The following is an 18328-nucleotide window of genomic DNA, read 5'->3' as shown; positions in this document are numbered from 1 at the left end:
CACCAGCGTTGTGGAGGGTTTGGACTGGGGCAGCTCCAGCAGGGCTGAGGAACAGCAGCAGCTTTCAGGTGTGCAGTCGGTTTCCTTTGCACTGGGCTGCTTTATGGCTTTGGAAAATTGCAGTTCACAAACCGCAGCGCGATAAGGTTGGGGGAAGAAAGCAAACCACGTCAGCACCAAGGAATGCGATGGGAGGGAGCCCAGATCCTAGACAAGCATCAACTGTGCTGTGACTGCATTGCAACTCAGTCTTGGGCTCGAACACCCCTTTATAAAGGCAGCAGGTTCGGCCACAGCACAAAACGCTTGGGGTTCCCCATCCACCCTGGGAAGTCCCTTCTTCTCCCTTCCCTACTAGTGATGCTCGGGGACTTCCGAGCGCAGGGCTTCTTCATTCCACCTGGTGCCACCAGCCTTCGGTAGGCAGCTTTTGGGGTCAGGTTGCTGCCATGTGAATGGTAGTGATTTTGCAGCTCCTTCTGCTCTCTGCTCGCTCAGGGTGTGAATGTGAAGCCCAGCCCCACTGCAGTCAATGAACCCGGTTGCCTGCTGCGGAGGAATGTCAATATTGACTCTCATCCATCGTTTGCATGCGTGGGCACTAAAATTAACAAAAGCAGAACAAAGCCCACGCTTGGTTCCGATGCTGGGTTTTGTTATGCCGATTCTTCAAAGCAAAATAAAAGAAAATGGTTCTATTGAAGTTGTGAGAGGGGGTCTGGGCGGAACCCAGGCACGTAGCAGCAGCTCGGGGCTGTTCCCATCCGTGGTGCGTGCCCTGGGAATGGAAGATGGAGGTGAAGATGTGGTGTGTTTGTCTCAGTGATTCATTGACTCACAGCCTGGGAATGGACTTGGCTGTGATTTGCTTCTTTGGAAGTCGAAGCTCTTAGAAAAGCCAGATGCCACTGAGAAACTCCTCACCCCTTTCTTCCTTCTATTATTACCCATCTTTGTTCTGCTTGGAAAGATAGCCCTGCCCTAAGAGTATCCTTGCTTTTCTCACAAAGGAAGCATTGCTCCTTCTCCCAGGAGCATCCCCATCGCATCCCCCATCGCATCTTCCTCGGGGATGCAGATCCCGGGGCCAGGCAGAGAGCAGCACAGAGCATGGGAACTGGTGGCACCTCTGTGGTTTAGAAACTGGAAATAAAGGCTGAAGTGGTTTGAGGGCTCAGCCTCGAAACGAGGAAGGCGGAGGGGGCACGGGGAGGAACCAAAACCCGCCTGCAAAGGAACTATCAGAGTGCAGAGGAGAAGCGAAAGCAGCTGTGATTACTGAAAGCCCGCTGGGACGGATGCTGTGCTATCTCGGGCTCTTTCACTTCCCTGTCTGGTCGGCTCTTTTGGCCTTCGGCCTCTCTTTGTACGCCCAAGATCTCCCAGGGATGGCCAAACCCTCGTCCTTTGAAAGCCTGAAGGGTTTTGGCACAAAGCCTTGATTGCTTCTCCTTGCTGCTTTGCCTCGCTCACCTCGTCCTGCTGTGCTGAGGCCTCCACTTTGACTAACCCCAGAGAGAAAAAGCAATAACTGGGGTGCCCCCCCCCCCCCCCCCAAGCGTGGGATTCGCAGGACAGGGAGCTCACAGACAGCGTGGGGTCAGGAGCAACTCCAGCCCCAATAGATGTTTAAATAGAAATGTTGCACACCTGGAAGATTTATTTCATCTTTTATTTGCTTGTTTGTTGACACAGCTCAAGAGCTCTCTGTGAGTGTTTGCTTTGCTGGCTCCATGGCCCCTGAGAAGCAGGATATGCCAGGGCTGGATTTCACTGGGGATGGAGTCCCCAAGAGCCGTGTTTTGGGGCTCCCCATTTCCTTGGCACCACCATCCCGTGGTGACAGGAATGTCCCACACCACGCACCAGTTGGCCAAAGGCTTTGGGGCTGTCCCAGGTGCCCCCCACCTTCCTGTCCTTGCACAGGGTCACCCCAGCACAGCTGGGGGCTGTGGGATCCATATCTGGGCTCAGCATCCCTGCTTGGGGCAGAGAGGGGAAGTGATGCTTCTGGTTCCTAAAGATAAGGAGCTGGGGACTGCAGATAAAGGTGCCCATCATACCCAGAGTAAGCTGGTAGTGATAGCAGAAACGAAGAGGACAGATTATGGGTTTTCCCAAGGTTTTCCCCCAAATGCCCCGGCTCTGGAGAGATCTTGGGGCACTCAGGAGGACCTGGTAGGTGCTGAGGGCTTCTTACTGTTGCTTTTTGGGGTCAATGTCTGCTCTGGGCAATCAGCTCCTTTCTCAGTCTTTTCTCTCTGCTGGCAATTGGAGATGGGGTTGGGTTGCTTCACTGAGGACCTTGTGAATCACCCCATCCTTCCCCTCCCCTTCCTGCATTAATGACAGCCAACACCATGCCTGAGGCAATCTATTGATTTATCTTCTTTTCATCCCCAGGTGGCTGGGCTTATGCTGCTCACCTGATTTTTAAGGGGAGGAAGATGTTGGGCACTGAGCCGTACCAAAGGCCAGCCACCATCTTATGGCCATCTGACGATGGTGTCACCAAGCTCTGGCCCACAGGGCCGAATGGTGGCTATGGGGCATCTTATGCCTGACCCGGCCTCAGGGCACTCACTGACCTGCTTGGAGAAGGTGGAGATGTTTGGAGAAGTTTGGGAGCGGGGAGGAGGTTGGACCGGCTGACCAGGAAGCCTCTGAGATGCCCTCAGGTGTGATGGGAGGGCTGAAGGCTATGGGGAATTTTACCCTCTTGCTGCAGGGCACTGGGGGAAGAAATCTATCATCAGGAAGCTTCCTGGCGGAGCAGGGCTGAGCTTTGTGTCAAAACAAAACTAAAATCTCGGTTGCTTAATGTTGTGTGGAGATCTCTGGCATTGTGCTTGGATGGGCTGAGCTTCTGCCAAGGGATGAGGTGCATTGGGATGGGGCTGGGTTGGGCCAGTGTGGGTGGAAGGCAGGGGTGGGATGTTGCCCATGGGCAATGGAGTCTCATTGGCCGTGGTCATCACCGCTTGGAGCTTGGAGGTCCCAGGTGGGCACCTAAGATGGGAATCACCTCTTGGAGAGCTGCTGGGACCACGTGCCAAAGGTGCATATTCTGCTGCAGATGGGAAAAGTGATGGGTTTTTATAAGAATGAGGAGTCCCAAGCCCTGGGCTGGGATTTACCTACACTGATGAAAGGTCTGGAAAACCCAGGACCTGCTGTGCCGTGCACTGGGCTTCCCAAAGTGGAGCAAATGAAGCCCAGCCCATTAATTACCTGCTCGGGGACAAAGGTCGTGGTTTTGGGCTGCCCCTCCTGCATGGAAACACCAAAATGCAGATGAAGCAGCCTTGTGAGACAGCAGGACATGTCACATCCAAGTTGGGTTTGCGTGAAATCCTCCAAGACAAGGGAACTGCCCAATCCTCTTTCTTCTTTCCAATCTCGGCATTTGCCTCCAAAACCAAATTTCTTGAGGGTTTGCTGTTTTCTTTCTCTTTTTTATGGCTTTTATTCCGTCCTCCCCCATAACCTTATTGATTTTTCCACCCGACCCTGATCCTACACCCACATTCGTGGGTGGTTTTGCCAGCATCTGGTCTGTCCCTGTCCCACTTGGCAGCGTGGTACCCAGCAGGAGCCCTGTTTTCCTTCAGGTGACTTCTGCCTTATCTCTCCAAGGCTGTTTTCTTATGTCAGAGGTGCTTTTGGAGCTGCATTGCTGCAGTGTCCAGCAGCCTTCCACCCATGAGATGGGTGCCTGTAGGTTGGGGTGTGAATCCCTTCCCCTTTCCTAATTGTGCTCCTCCAGAAGCTGAGATCAAACCAAAAAGGGGGAAAAAAAACCCCAACAAACCAGCCCCAAACTCTGGATTTCCAGAGGCTGAATGGAGAAAGCGCTGAGCGCAGTGGTGGTGATGGGTGGCCTCCAGCTCTATGGGGTGGCCCTGCTCTTTTCCCAGCTGGTTTGTGATGTCAGATGGGTAGAATAAAAAGGAGAATAGAGAGCATGGGTTCCTGAACGCTTCCACCATGAGGCTCTCACCTGGAGGGCAGGGATTTATTGCGTGGTGACCCACGTTCCCAGAGCCCCGCAGTGTGGCATGACCACAGCCGTGGGATCCCACCACCACCTCCTCTCCAGCCATTTTCCTCTTCCATCATTCCTCTTCCATCACATTTCCCACAGCCCCCAAAGCCACCAACAAGTGGTGACGGAGGGATGGAAGAGAAGAACTCAGATCCCAAACCGTGATTGTTGGAGCAGGTCCAGCATCCCAACTATTGAACCTGAATCTGAAACACTGCAGTGGGCACTGCCAAGAACTTTGTTCATTTATTATTTTTCCCTTCCGGGCACTGAAAATTGCTGCGTGGGATGGAGATTTGGAGGTGATTGATGGGTTTTTGGTGCTTGCCAAGTAGAAGTTTTCTTTTTGTGGGCATTCAGCACCTGGGCTCGGGGAGCTGGTGCCCTATGAGGAGCTGGTGCCCTATGAAAGTTGCACCAGTTGGCTTTGTGTGGACAGCAGAGAGCGTAGCATGGTCAGGATAAAGAATTTCCTACCTTGGCTTTTTGGGTTGAGGTCCATCTTTCTAGACAGGACAGAGGTGCAGAGCCATGGGACAGGGACATCCCACCCCAGCCTGATCCATTTCTTTGGGGCCAAGGCTGTGGAGCATCCTCACATCGTGGGAAGGACGTATAGCTGTGGGTGCCACCAGACAAAAGCACCCGAGGTGTGCAGTGATGCTGGCTGGCAGACAGTGGGGTTTTCCAGCAGGGAATGCCAACTCATCTTTCCTCTGCTGGGAATTTTCCATGGAGTTTCATGGCGTGGAAACACACCCAGGAATGGAAAAAGCCCAGGAGGAAAGAAAGAAGACAGGAAGTTACTTGGCCAAGAGGGCTTGGCGGGGTCCCAAGGTGAGGGATGGTGTTGGGTTCATACACAGCACCCGCAGCGCTGCACATGGGCTGGGATCCCAAACTTGTTCTTTTCCCCTGTATTTAATGATAATCTGTTTAATACCCTCCATTTGATCTCCATCTCGAGAGGAACTAAGACAGAAAGGAGGGGGGAGGTACTGGCTCCTGTGCAAAAGGGGGTGGAGTAGGATGGAAAAAGACATCAGGGATGGGTAGGAGTCCAGAGAAGATAAATAAGGGATGGTTACTCCTTGCTGTGCAAGATCTAGGGCAGGCAGTTCTCAGGTGGCTTCCCATATTCTCCCTCATTGGCTTTTCCTTCGTGGAGGGATCTCGATTCTGGAACGGGGCTGCCAAAATTCTCCTTGCTATGGGAAAAAATGGAGTTGGGAAAACATCCCCTAATGTAGTGATGCATTGTGTCTCTTGGGGAATTACAACTGCTTGGCTGTTGCTGGGGGGGGATATCTCGTTATCTGCGGTTAATCATCTAGAGATAATGACTCCTGCATCTCTAATGGTGCTTTTCTGGGTCCCGTTTTCTTTCCTGGGGGAGGAAAGGTGAACGCAAGGAGAGAAGCTCAGTGCCATGGGGTGCCTCATCCAGAGGTGTTCCCCACCAGGAGTGCCCCAAACCCACATCAGCCCTCCAGGACCTCCCCGTGCCCAAAATAATGGGGCCCTGAGGGGCTTGTTGAGGGCTCTGGGTCTGTAGGGAGAGGAAAGAGCTCCTTGGAGTGCAGCAGTCCTGTTCCTCGCCTTGCATGATGCAACCCCAGCATCCTCCATGGGAAATGTGCAGAGTGTGAATTAAGAGCAGCTGCATGGCTCTCCGGCTCCAATTAACCTGATAATTAGAACTTCATCGAGGACATTGCTACCTCCAGGCGTGTCTCCAAGGGCAGAGCTGCTAACAAGGCTATGAGCTCCAGGATGGGCTCACTGCCACCAGCGGGGTGGGATGGGAAGGAGGGGGCCATCCTGGAAAGAGAGCTGGAAAATCTGGCCTTTGTTTCAGTTTCAAGCAGGGCAGAAATGGGAGAAAACGTCCCGAAATCTCCAGGAGGAAACAAAACCCTCAAAGTCCTCTGCATCACCATCCCAGCACCATTTGGCCACGCACTGCATCGCAGGGAGCATCAGAGCATCATCGCCCAGAGACCATTTCCTCCCACCTGTCTTTATAATAACAACGTGTATTTACTGAAAAAGCTGTTAAGAAAGAAAAAACACATTGGGGAGAATGAGCTATGTGAGGAGGGACGTTATGTGGAGAGCAGTGTGTTCAGGAATAAGTCCTTGTAGAAGGAATACCCCCTGGAAATTGGAGGAGCGCTGAGAGCCTCTTGTCACACCATTTAAATGCCTTTGAAGGAGGAAAATGGAATTAGAGAGATTACAGGAAAAGAAAAATAGACTTAGCAGAACGAGAGCTGCTAAGAAATCTGGGAGTACTAATGAAGGATTGGATCAGATTTAGTTGGACAGATGCTCTTAAATGCCTTTCCCAACCTTGATTCAGTGGTTCTGTGATTCAGCAGGCTGGCAGAGGGTGCCCAGCAGCAAAGAACTGCTCCCAAGAGGAGTTCTCTTCAACTCTTGAAAGTTTCCCCATTGAACTCGGAGCCAAAAGGAAAACCGGGGTGAGGAAGAGCATTCCTGGCACCATCACAGCTTAAAGGGATTATCTGTCCCACCCACAGCCAACCGCCCTTCTGTCCAGAGCATCAGAACCCACCACCAATGACTTTTTCACGGCCGTAAATCCAAATAACGAGCTTTGCTCTCCCGTTTCCCGAAAGCTGGCCGAGTTCCATCGCAGCTCCTATGAATAAAACCACGACCCGGATCCCAGAAGCCCAACACCCGGCCGCGTTCTTTCGGCCACCGCCGTCCCCGATGGAGTTCAGGCGCTGGAGGTTGCAGAGCCCCGACGCTCTCGGCGCACGTGTGGCGAGGCCGTCCCCTCCTCCCCCCTCCTCCGGCCGCCCCACTGCCACCACCTCCTCCTCCTCCTCCTCCCACTTCCTCCGCACAATGCGAGCAGCAGAGCGGGGCAGCAGCACCGTGCCGGCCCCCCCCGGCCGCCCCCTCCCCCGCTCGGCCCCGTAAGATGCTCCGGAGGAGGCGGCTCCGCCAGGTGAGTGCGGAACAGCGCTCGGCAGTTCGGCTCCGAACCCCTTCCTCCCTCTCGGTTGCTCTGGGGCAGCTCTTGCTTATGGGATCCGAGCTCGGCTTGCAGGCTTTTACCCATTTATGGCCGGTGTAGAGCATGCGGTTGCTGCACGGGGCCGGTAGGTTTGCGTTTCGTTTTTTTTTTTTCCCCGCTGTAAAAAGCTGCTCCGGTGACCCCGAGTGCAGCGTTTTGCCATCCGTGCGCAACGCCGTTGGGTGCGAGATGTTAAAAAGCTGCAAAGTGAAAGTCCCCATGGGTTCCACCGGCAGGCGGGCTCCGCTTTGGACCCACAGCCAACGGCCCTGCCCGCACCCGGCGGGGATATCGGGGAGGTGACCTCCTCGGCAGCACCCAAGGGCCCCGTGTCACCTCCGCCACCCTTGGGGACAGCGGGACGGGACACGTGGGCACGGCGGAGCTGGAGGGCTCCCGCGTCCGCTTCGATGTAGGGTGAAACGAAGGCGGTGGTGGGGTCACCGTCCCCACCACCCAGTCGTGGGATCGGACTGGATGATGTCGGTGGCCTTTTCCAACCTGGATGATTCTGCGATGTTTCCCCGATGCTGAGAGGGGGATTTGGGGCTGGGGGGACGCGAGCGTTGGCGTCGCCCTACCGTGGAATGGTTGCACGATGGTTCTTTGTAGATGAGTGCATGTCAGGGAAAGGGGAAAAGGAGGCACAGAAATTGGGTGAGTCACGATATTTGAGTGCAGTATCCATCCCAAACGTCGGCACTGTGGGGAAAAGGGGAAAGCCCCGTTCCGTGCACGTGGAGGTGGCACCTTTGGCTCCGTGTTCTGCTGGATGTGCCTTGGGATGCAGCCTCCTGCTTTTGCAGGGCTCCTGTTGCCTTCCTGTATTTCTCCTCCCCGAAGTCTTCCGTCCCAAATGTCCCAGCAGAGGGACATGGCAGCACTAAGGGACGTGAGGGGGGAAACATGTCCCCTCCCCAGCCTCATCCATGGGTTCAAGCCCCTTCCACAGCAAAGCCACCGAGCTTGGGTCCCCTTATCTACCCCAGCAAGCTTGCCCCGCTATCGAAGCCATTTCCCCTTCTGCGGACAGGGCTTTTATCTTATCTCCACGCTCTCTTCCTCCATTTCCTTCTCTGTTTCTCTGCTGATTCTTGCCACAAAAAGAAAAAAAAAAAAAGAGGGGGTGTGGAGAAGATGTGAGATCCCACCACTCTGAGCCTATCCGTGGGCCTGGAGGTTGCTGGGGGGGGGGTCCCAAGTGGAGCTGGCCCATGCTTGGGGGATGGCAGGGGATGCCTGGAGGTGTTTGGGTGGTGCTCTTGGAGGGATGCTCAAGGCATCTCGGTGGGATGCCCAAGAGATCCTGGGGGATGTCTGCTGCTGCTCCTGGGCGCACGGAGGGACGCATGGAGGGATGCTCAAGGCGTCTCGGTGGGACGCCCCGGAGGTGCTGGAGGTTCTGGGGTGGTGATGAGGAAGGCCGGGCAGTGATGCAATGGTCTGCCAGCTCCACCTGCTGGCACGCAGCGCCTGGTGCTGCAGGTCCCACCCCAAACCACAAGACGCCAAAAGGGTCCGAAGAACTTCAGACAAGAGAGAGGTGAATGCACCCTGCTGTGTCTGACCCGTTTTCTCCCTTTTCCCCACCCAGGAAGGCCAGCTGACCTCTCCCATCGCACACCTCGGTGGAGTATAAATGGCCTCAAAACGTCACTCAGAGCCTCTGGATGCCATCCTTTTTCACAAGCTACCTCGGCTGGAGGCTGAACCCGACCCAGGCATCCCCTCCATTCCCTGCAAACCCAACCCTGTGCCCACAGCTGGCCCCGAAACCCACCTCGGCTACAAGGGCTCCTACTTCTCCTGCCCACAGGCAGAGGGACAACTCCTACACTGCCTGCTCCGTCAGCCCCACAGCCCCACGGGCAGACCGGGTGCTGAGCAGGGCAAAAATCACCCCATGTGGGACCCCCTGGTGGCACAGGACAAGTGGCCCAGCCAGCAGGGCCACCCCTTCCCCCTGAAGAAGCCACCAGCCATTCCCAAGCCCGTGTATGCAGCCCCACTTTGCTTCTCACCACTGAGCTCCCAGGGAGGTGATGCCCTGCAAAGGGGGCCGGGGGCCGTGTCTGCTGTGCCCCCACCCTCCCCAGTCACCCTCTCCCACTATTACACTGCCTTTGAGAAGTACCGTGGTCCCCCAGCTGTGCATGACCAGGAGAAGCCACCCGAAATTCCCACCTGCATCCCAGACCCCTGGATGAAGGCACACCGGGAGCATCCCTCTGCTTGCTACCCACAGCCCCCCTACCCGCAGCCTCCGGGCTCCTTTTCTTACAAAGCTTTTGGCTTCATGGTGAATGGGAAATCTCCCCTTTTTCCCAGCACTTACCTTAAGCCCCCAACCCCCCAGAGCCACTATCCCAGCCCCTTGGATTGCTTTGCGTCGAGGCTGGCCGCTCCGGGCACGCTGCCGTCTCTGAAAGCAATGGGACCACCAAGGGATCTTGAGCCTCCACCCCTCCTGCCTCCAGCTGGGTACCTGCATCCAAATCCTGGATTCGCCTTCAGCCCCATGGATGCTGTGTTGTTTACAGAGGATCACAGCGATGGGCGAAAGGCACCGCTGGAAGCCCATGGAGGGAGGGTGGTGATGAGGCACAGCAGCGCCTTCCACCCCATCCACACCCCACAGAAGACACCTGATGGGCTGTTGGGGCCATTTCCCAAAGGAGAGGCTGGCTACAGCCTGGATAAGGCTTTGACGGCCAACCCCATCCCCCACCAGCAGCAGGTGGTCAAAGCTGGGGTTGGGGATGCCACCAAGGAGCACTTCATCCCTTGTAGGGCCATCTGTCCCCAGGAGAGGCTGAGGGACCGACAGAGTGGTGATGTGTCCCCCCCTTCCCCACCGATGCCAGTGATCAACAAGGTCTTCAGCCTGGCGCCTTACCGGGAGTACCTGGAGGGGACCAAAGGCTCCACTGATGTCCCCAAGGAGCATCCACAAGGGGACGCACCCACACCACAAAACTCAAGCAGCGGTCAGGAGCCTGCTGGCGTCAAGGCGACATCCAGCTCACTGCGTGGTGAAGGGGAGAGTTGTCACCAAAAGATCCCCGAAGGTCCCAAGACAAAGCCTGTGTCCCCAGAGCCACCAGCAGGAAGCCACCCAGGGCTTCAGGACAGCGGTGAGGAACCAATCCCTGGTGATGTAGCACTGGACTTGAGCTTGAAGAAGAGCTTGGTGACAACGGGGAGCACCCGCACAGAGGGGATGTTGGACCCAGGGGAGAAAGAGGGGCCACTGGGGCAGGTGGAGGTGGCTGAGGACACCAAGGTGCCACTGCAGCTGGCGGAGGCGGGTGGGGACACCAAACCCCAGGTGCCACCCAACCAAGTGGAGGTGGGTGAGGACACCAAAGCCCAGGTGCCAGCGCAGCTGGTGGAGGTCAGCTCTAAGGACAGGAGCCACTTCCAGAGCTCAGCTGCCTTCATGTTCAAGAAATACAAGATCCTCAAGTCTTCGGGACCCCCTGGTGCCCCCCAGCCCAGCTCTCTGCCGCATGCGTGGCAGGGGTCCCCCATCACCTCTGTCCCGCAGCAGCCTTGCCACAACACGAAGCCTGTGGACACGTCACCAGCCCTGCCCCAAGCCCCCTTGCCCGCTAGCCCCTGCCACATCCCAGCCCAGCCATGCGTAGTCAACCAGGGTTTCTCTGCCTTGCACATGTCCCTGTGCAGCATCATCTCATGCTCGGTGTCCGCATCCTCCCCGGAGCTGCTGCGGGACTGGCTGAGGAGGACAGAGCCAGGAGACACCCTGGCAGAGACACCCAGATCCCTTCCTAAAGCCAAAAATGGCTCCAAACTCCCTGAGCCTCAGAAGCCCCCGAAAGGCAAGGAGATCTGGCTGGCATTCCGCAATGCAGCCGCTCTCCTCAGCAAGCTCCTGGCTCAGCTGGAGGCTTTCACCTTCACCCGCAAGTGTCCCTTTCCCTACGTGCTGCGGGCAGGTGCCATCTTCATCCCCATCCACGTGGTGAAGGAGAAGCTCTTCCCCGAGCTCCCCGGGGCCTCTGTGGACCAGGTGCTGCAGAAGCACAAAGTGGAGCTGCGGCCCACCACGCTCTCTGAAGAGAAGCTTCTGAGGGAGCTGGAGCTCAAGGGCTGCACTTCACGCATGCTGAAGCTCCTGGCTCTCAAACAGCTCCCTGAGATCTACCCAGATCTGCTGAACCTCCTGTGGCACCACTCCATTCAGCAGCAGCTTGGTAGGTAGCAGGATGATCCCCATCCCTTCCCCATGGGGCTTGGAGAAGGATATCCCACTAAAACCCAAGGATGCCCTACTGCAACCCGAGAGGTCCCCTTTAAAACCCAAGGATTCCCTGTTAAAACCCAAGGGTTCCCTACTAAAACCTAAGGATTTCCCATTAAAACCCAAGGGTTCCCTACTAAAACCCAAGGATTTCCCATTAAAACCCAAGGATGCCCTACTGCAACCCGAGAGTTCCCCTTTAAAACCCAAGGATTCCCTGTTAAAACCCAAGGGTTCCCCATTAAAACTCAAGGTTTCCCTACTAAAACCCAAGGATTTCCTATTAAAACCAAAGGATTCCCTACTAAAACCCAAGGATGCCCTACTGCAACCCAAGAGCTCCCCTTTAAAACCCAAGGATTCCCCATTAAAACCCAAGGGTTCCCTACTAAAACCCAAGGATTTCCCATTAAAACCCAAGGGTTCCCTACTAAAACCCAAGGATGTCCTACTGCAACCCGAGTTCCCCATTAAAACCCAAGAATTCCCTACTAAAACCCAAGGATTTCCCATTAAAACCTGAGGTTTCTTCACCAAAACCCAAGTATTTCTCATTAAAACCCAAGGGTTCCCCACTAAAACCCAAGGTTTCCCCACTTAAAACCACAAACACCCTCACTAAAACCTAAGGATGCCCCCACCAAAGATCAAGGATTCCTTACTACAAGGATTCCCCCATCAAAATCTCAAGGATTCCTTACTAAACCCCCAAAGATGCCCCTACTGCTACCCAAGGACCCACCACCAAAAACCAAAGATGTCCCCAACGAAACCTCAAGGATTCCACTCCAAAATCCCAAGGATGCCCCAGCAAAATCATCCTGCATGAGGACTCGGCTGTGACAAAGTTCCCTTCCCCATTGCTCCCCATTCACTTTCCAAGTGCTCGACCACCATGTTTCCCCAAACTGGCCTCCACGTGGCACAGACCCTATAAAACACAGCCCCAAAATCCTCTCCTGAGAAGCCCCAACGCTTCTCCTAACAAAACCCAGCTCCTTCCTGCAGGCAGGCTCTCAGGAGCGGGACGGTCCCACCCTGCCCTCGTGTCCCAGTTGCCTCAACTGGAGGCATCACCACCGACTTTGTGTCTTGCAGGGTCGAGGTCGGAGGTTGGCCAGTAGAGGTGAGTTCTTTTTTTGTGCATTTATGGACACTTTTACATATTTATACCCATACGATGCTTCACGCGGCTCGGAGCGGGGATTTGTGCCTGGGAGGATTTGGGTACGGGGAGGTGACCACACCAACGACCCCAGCAGCTCTGTGCAACCTGCTGCCTTCCCATTCTGGGCTCTTTTGTCCTTTGGTTTCATTTTATCTCCTCAGTGCTAATTAATACTTGTCTTTTTTATTCAGGAATTTGACTTCGTCCATTGACTGCGCTGGACCACAGCAAGGGGAGCGATGGTGGTGGGGCAAGAGCTTCAGTCCTGGCTGGGAAGGGGCTGCAAAGAAGAACCGAAGGACATGAATACTAAAAACACCCCCAGATGCTGCCGGCACCCAGAGAACGCCCCAGGACAGACAGACAGACAGACAGACTGCCTTCCCCCCACCTCACGGTGTAGAACCTTACAGCTCAGGTGTTGCTAGCAGACAAGGAACAAGTTCAGATGAGGGTTATGTTAATATTTTTTCACTACAGGAGTATTTATTTTAAACTAAGAATATGGAGAAAAAGGAAAAAAAAACACACCCATGATTTTTCATAGCCAAATAGGGTCTCTCTCAGCACGGGGAGGCTGCTGCTGTAAAGGAGTTTAGAAAGCAGTGTTTGTTGATAAGCCTGTAATGTGGTTTTATATACCTATAGACCTACGCATAAAGTCCCAGGGAAGGAAATTACATTGCCTTATTTAATGTTTTGTAAGACTGTGAGTCTCCAGAAGCACCTCACCTCATTAAAGGACTCATTTTCCAACACCATGTTTCAGTCTCAGCTCATTGATTACAACAGACCCTTCCTAGGAAGGGAACCACATGGACAACCCCAAGAATATCCTTGACTTGATAGGGGCTGGGCCTAAAAGCTTTAATTGGTTGCTCACCTGGGGTGTTGATGGACTAATGGGGGCCAGCTGGCCAAGGGCAACTGGAAATGGGATAAAAGCTGAGGGCTTGGGTAGGTGGTGTGGTGCTTTCTCTTCTCACCAGGTTGGGGTTGGGGTTGGGGTTGGGGTTGGGGTTGGGGTTGGGGTTGGGGTTGGGGTTGGGGTTGGGGTTGGGGTTGGGGTTGGGGTTGGGGTTGGGGTTGGGGTTCTCACTAAGGTTCCTTCTGCTCCTCTTTGCAGCTGTGCTGTCCCTATGGGCTCTCCAGAGCTGAGCTGCAGGGTGGTACCACCAGGCTCTGCAGGTGCCACATCCTGGTGGTACAGAAGGATGTTTTGTGGCCGTGGGGACACAGTCCCAGCTCTCAGCCCTGCTTCTGGGGGGCTGAGGTGTAGGGCTGTCCTGGTGCTGGCTGTTTGTCTATCTGTTACTGCCCTGCCCCACATCCTGGGCTCATTGGTGGCATTGTCCCCTGGTGCCTCGTACAAGAGGGGCAGCGTGGTGGCACTACACAGGGACCTGCTTGGCCAATCCAGGAGGGCACAGATGGATGCTGAGGGCACCGTGGGGTGCTTCCATGGCAAAGAGGATTTGTGCAATAGGACAGATACTGAGAGCCTGGTAACTCCAACTGGAGCCCTGAAACTGGAGCTGGGTGCCAACGGCATGACTGCATCCGACTCACCTGCACCCAGCAGCTTCTCCCACGTCCAGAATGAAACTGTTGATGTTGCAGCCCCAACAGGGAGCCCAAGACTGGAGCAAACTTCCCAACTGGAGTCCTTTCCAGAGTCATCCCCAGTACTGCCAACAGCAGGGGCATCCAGCTGGGATGGAACCCATAGCACTGTGTGGATGCCTCCCGTCACACCTGGAGGAACAGAAGCTGCTCTGGTGGTAGGCACCATTGGGGATGAGGTGCTGGGAAATGGATCTGGGCTTACAGCCATCATCTCATCGTCACCTCCTAGCACTGCATCGCGTGGCATCAGCCACCTACATGCGCTGGCTCCATCCCTTCCTACAGAGGGGCTCAGGGGCTCTGCTGTCACCTTGGAGGAACCTAGTGATCCATCCCCTGCACACCAGGCTGGCCCAGCGCTCACCAAAGCCCCTTCTGTCCCTGTTTGGATGTGGTTCCCCAGCACCACAGGTCCTACTGAGGATGGGGAGAGCTTGATATCTCCTGCTACAACCCTAGAACCTGGGGCCACTGAAACTGTGTGCCAGCACGGAGCAGCTGTGGGGGATTCCTGGTGTCCAAAAGCAGCAGATGTGAGCCAGGGCTCCCCAGTGGGGTTGACCACCCAGATGCCTTCTCCAGCAGCACCTTCAGAACACACGCTGGGCTCTGTGCATCCTCCCAGCTCCAAGCCTTCTGCTGCAGGGCCTTGTATCAGTTCTCCATCCCCAACTTACCTGCCAGCTTCTATTACCACCACTCATGCCCCAAGCTCTCAGACCTTCACTGTGTCAACATTGCCCATGTCTGCTCATCCAAAGTCCAGCCCTTCTCCTGCCACCTCCCAGCACCCCTCTGCAGACAGAGCTGATGTCCCCGTAGCCACCAGCTGGGTGGCCGCAGGAGAAGTCTTCACTCCAGAGCAACTCGTGACAACTGTGGGCAGTGCTGGATCCATGGGGACAAAGACCCCTGTGCACACCTTGCCCTTGAGTTTCAGGCTCTTGGGTATTGCCTTCACTGAAGATCTGAGCAAAAAGCTTTCGAGGAGCTACAAGGAGCTGGAGAAAGAAGTGAGGATGATGGTGAGTGTGGGCTGAGCCCTCTGGAGCTGGCTTCTGGGCTTGCTTAGGGCTGATGGGCAAAGCATGAATACAGGAGCCTCTCACCACCAGCCGCTTCTCTATTCCAGCTTCACCAGATGCTGTCCACCTATGATACCTTCCTCCAAGCAAATATCCTTGGGTTTAAGTGAGTAGGGTTGATGTAGGATGGGACCCTATGGATGGGCTGTGCAGATCCAAACCTTGGGACCTTCTTCTCACCCCCAGGAATGGCTCAGTGCTGGTGCAAGCACAGGCTCTGTTCCAGGGGGAGGCTCCTACCAGCTCCCACCTCATCCGCACGCTGGTGGCAGGGGCGAGCTGGGGGCACAATGCCTTCAGCTGGTGGCTGGAGCCCCATTCCATCAGCTCCAACGGTAAGCAGAGCAGCTGCCATTCAGTGCCCTCCCTGAGCATAGAAAGAACCCCAGACCCATGAGGTGGGGCTCTCAGGCTTCCCCCTAACCTCCCCATCTGGCCCTACCCTTGATGTGGCCATGGCAGGCTGTACAGCTTGATCCTTCCCACCATCTGGTGCTGGTTTTGGTATGAGGTCAGGGCTTGCTGCATCTCCCAAGGAAGACGTGGGGGTGTGAATAACATTCTCAACTCTTCTAGGCTTCAACGTGGAGAGCCTGGAGCCTGAGAAGCTGTCCATCTCCTTCACAGTGCTGGGTGGGATGGAGCCTGCAGAGAGGCTGGTTGGTGAGGTATGGCGGGTGTTCCCCCATGCTAAGTGGGTTGGAGCAGAGTGATGGCTGCTCATCTGGAGCCTGTCAAAAAGAGAATGCATCTCCATAGCTCTGCACTGAGGCTGGGGGTGAGCTCATCTCTTTCTCCTGCAGGTGATACAGTCTCTCAGTGCCCTGTACCCTGTGAGGAACGTCACTGTTGGCCAGCTCAGGTATGGCAGGCAGTTGCCCAAATCTTTGTCTTCCTCTATGACTATTATGGCCATGAGCAGCTCAGCAGGACGGAGGAAGGCCTTGCTTAGAGCTTCTCTCCTCACAGAAAAGCCACTGGGGACCTGGAGATGGCTGGGGACATCTATCTGGACACCACCACCCATGCCAACATCACTGCAGTCCTGCAGGCACTGACTGCCCTTGCCACGTGCTCTGTGGACCTGAGCTCGCTGTCGGTGCAAGGTGAGGATGCTGTTCCCATGGGTGATGGTGCTGGTGGCTGTTCGTGCTCACCCAGCTCCCCTCCTGCCTCCCCAGGGACCAGGCTGCAGCTGCAGGTTTACCCACTCTCCTTCCTGGTCACCAATTGGCATTTCAGCAAGGAGCTGCTGGATCCACTCACTGCTGAGCACCGGGAGCTCAGGAGGGCCCTCGGAAATGTGGTAGGTGGGGAAGCAGTGGGGTCCTCCTCAGTGCTGGAGGAAGGGCTCTGCTTTGGGGTGGCCCTACAAACCAGTTATCACCTTCTTGACTGGGCTTGTATGGGTGAGATGTCTTCTTCCTGTTTGGGGCTTGAGAGTGATGGGGTGCTGAGCAAAGCCTTTCTTCTAGGTGGCAAAAGCCCTGAGGGACAACGGGAGCTTCCTGCAAGTGGTGATAAGAGGATTCCTGTGAGTGAAAGGGCTGGTGAAGAGGGTACAAGGCTGGGGAGGTCTTGTGGGCATCCTTTGCATCCTAAGGAGCACTGACACATCCCACCACTCCCATTGAGTTGGGAGCTGTGGATGCTCATTAGGACCAACTGATGCTGGAGTTCATCCCAACCTTCTCCACAGGCCTGGCTCTCTGCTGTGCCATGGGGATGCAGTGTTCCAGCTCCCTGCTCCCAGCAGCCTGGAGGTCCTGGAGGCTCTTGTTCTCGCAGTTGGGCCAGACAAGGCTTTGGCTGCCTCAGACTTCCAGGTGGATCCATACTCCATTTCAGTAGGAGGTGAGTGAGCTTCTTTTGGGGTGTGGGAACAGCAAACCCAAGTCAAGAGCGCTAACAGCTCTGTTCCCCCCCCAGAGGACACCCTGGAGCCCCCTCCTGCTCCTGGCTTTCCTGAGTATGGCGTGTCCATCATAGTTGTGTGTGGCCTCATCATCATCACCATTCCCATTGTCCTGCTGGTGGTAAGGGTGATGTCTGTCTCCTCTGTGGGATGAGGTGGTGGAGGGTACAAGGGCTGTGGTGCTGAACTTGGATAAAAGAGGGACCAGAGGGATTTCTGGAGGTACCACTGCAGTCCTCTTCTCCCCCCAGTGCCTGAGGACCAGGAGGTTTGGCTGGAGCGATGTGGCCGTCCTGTCGGACAGGAGAGACCCTGAAGCAGGGACACAGACCCTCGAAATGGAGAACCAGGGCTTCTGGGCAGCCTCTGATGAGGTAAGTGGCTTTTATGGGGGTGAATGGACCCTGGGTTGCTTTCTTGGAACTGCAGGCTGGAAGCTCAGTAGGTCACTTCACTGGGTCTCAGCGGCACGTGCAGATAGATGGCACTGTGCAATCCCAGGGTCTGGTGGGGGTTTGAGCTTCCTGAGCCCCATCTGTGGCTGTTGAAAGGGGATGTGGTTCCTGCTGAGACTCCTGGAGCTCACGGCTACTTCTCCCCTTCCTGACTTCAGGCCACTGAGGAGGCTCATGAGTGCTGGCAAAGGGAATCTGTGGCCTGTTGAGAGGACATGCAGTTGCTGGAGCTGAAGCAGAACCAGAGTCTGTTGGGAGACATATGCTGAGAAGCTGTCTCTATTCACCCTCTGGTTTCGGATGCCAGATATTCTTTGAGAACAGTGTAAGGAAAGATTAATTTATATGTTAAACTTTATTAAACTGTTTATAAACAATCATAGCTAGCTCTGATTTTGCTGCGTGGGGGGTGTTGAGCCTTCTGCCCTGTGCTGGGCTCCTGTTGACCAAAGTACCACCCCTCCTTTGGTTCCCACAGCTCTGCCGTGCAGCTTAGAGCTGCCCTCGAGCTTCACCACCAGCTCTCTATTTGAAGTAATCGAATCTTGGGTCTCTGAATTCAGCTTGTACTTGGTGTTATCAGCTCCTGCCTTGGTATTCAGACCGATAACTGTGGTGTTGCTCCCCCTCCCCGTCCCCATGTGCTGCCTTTCCCCCTACACCCCCATTCCCCTCCACTGCCATACACACTCCTCCACCCCGGAGCTGGACACGCCCCCTT

At 55.3% G+C, this 18328-nt stretch overlaps 2 protein-coding genes across 4 annotated transcripts; both read left to right on the top strand.

The window, feature by feature from the left end:
• Positions 1-6928: 6928 nt before the first annotated feature.
• On the top strand, positions 6929-13284 carry CUNH15orf39 (chromosome unknown C15orf39 homolog). 3 transcript variants are annotated; one of them, XM_042885829.1, is made up of 4 exons: positions 6929-7025; positions 8689-11311; positions 12457-12484; positions 12718-13284. In XM_042885829.1, exons 2-3 carry the CDS (start codon positions 8734-8736, stop codon positions 12480-12482), a joined length of 2604 nt encoding a protein of 867 aa, XP_042741763.1. In that variant the 5' UTR covers positions 6929-7025; positions 8689-8733; the 3' UTR covers positions 12483-12484; positions 12718-13284. The 3 variants fall into 3 exon arrangements, with proteins under 3 accessions (XP_042741763.1, XP_042741761.1, XP_042741762.1); XM_042885827.1 differs by having other exon boundaries at positions 12367-12484; XM_042885828.1 differs by lacking the exon at positions 6929-7025 and adding an exon at positions 7057-7179 and having other exon boundaries at positions 12367-12484.
• Positions 13285-13506: 222 nt separating this feature from the next.
• Positions 13507-18162, top strand: LOC122187893. Its single transcript, XM_042885773.1, has 13 exons — positions 13507-13515; positions 13653-15177; positions 15285-15343; positions 15424-15572; positions 15814-15905; positions 16041-16099; positions 16207-16343; positions 16419-16543; positions 16713-16771; positions 16937-17091; positions 17167-17273; positions 17404-17526; positions 17766-18162. The coding sequence occupies exons 2-13, from the start codon at positions 13666-13668 to the stop codon at positions 17814-17816; spliced, it is 2628 nt and encodes an 875-aa protein (XP_042741707.1). The 5' UTR covers positions 13507-13515; positions 13653-13665; the 3' UTR covers positions 17817-18162.
• The last annotated feature ends 166 nt before the right edge of the window (positions 18163-18328 follow it).

Source organism: Lagopus leucura, unplaced genomic scaffold (assembly GCF_019238085.1).
Source record: "Lagopus leucura isolate 7727_CA_CO unplaced genomic scaffold, USGS_WTPT01 Super-Scaffold_100052, whole genome shotgun sequence".
In the NCBI taxonomy this organism is placed as follows: Eukaryota; Metazoa; Chordata; class Aves; order Galliformes; family Phasianidae; genus Lagopus; species Lagopus leucura.
Note: the sequence above shows the minus strand (reverse complement) of the source record. Positions and strands in the feature narration are given on the sequence as shown.

What these genes read in the sequence shown, in the direction of transcription:
- CUNH15orf39 (XM_042885827.1), top strand. Translation starts at nt 8,734, where the DNA reads ATGGCCTCAAAACGTCACTCAGAGCCTCTGGATGCCATCCTTTTTCAC. An exon ending in CTCCATTCAGCAGCAGCTTG is followed by an intron (nt 11,312 to 12,366) that starts GTAGGTAGCAGG and finishes TCCTTCCTGCAG; the next exon opens with GCAGGCTCTCAGGAGCGGGA.
- LOC122187893 (XM_042885773.1), top strand. Translation starts at nt 13,666, where the DNA reads ATGGGCTCTCCAGAGCTGAGCTGCAGGGTGGTACCACCAGGCTCTGCA. An exon ending in GGAGGGCCCTCGGAAATGTG is followed by an intron (nt 16,544 to 16,712) that starts GTAGGTGGGGAA and finishes CCTTTCTTCTAG; the next exon opens with GTGGCAAAAGCCCTGAGGGA. An exon ending in TTCCCATTGTCCTGCTGGTG is followed by an intron (nt 17,274 to 17,403) that starts GTAAGGGTGATG and finishes TTCTCCCCCCAG; the next exon opens with TGCCTGAGGACCAGGAGGTT.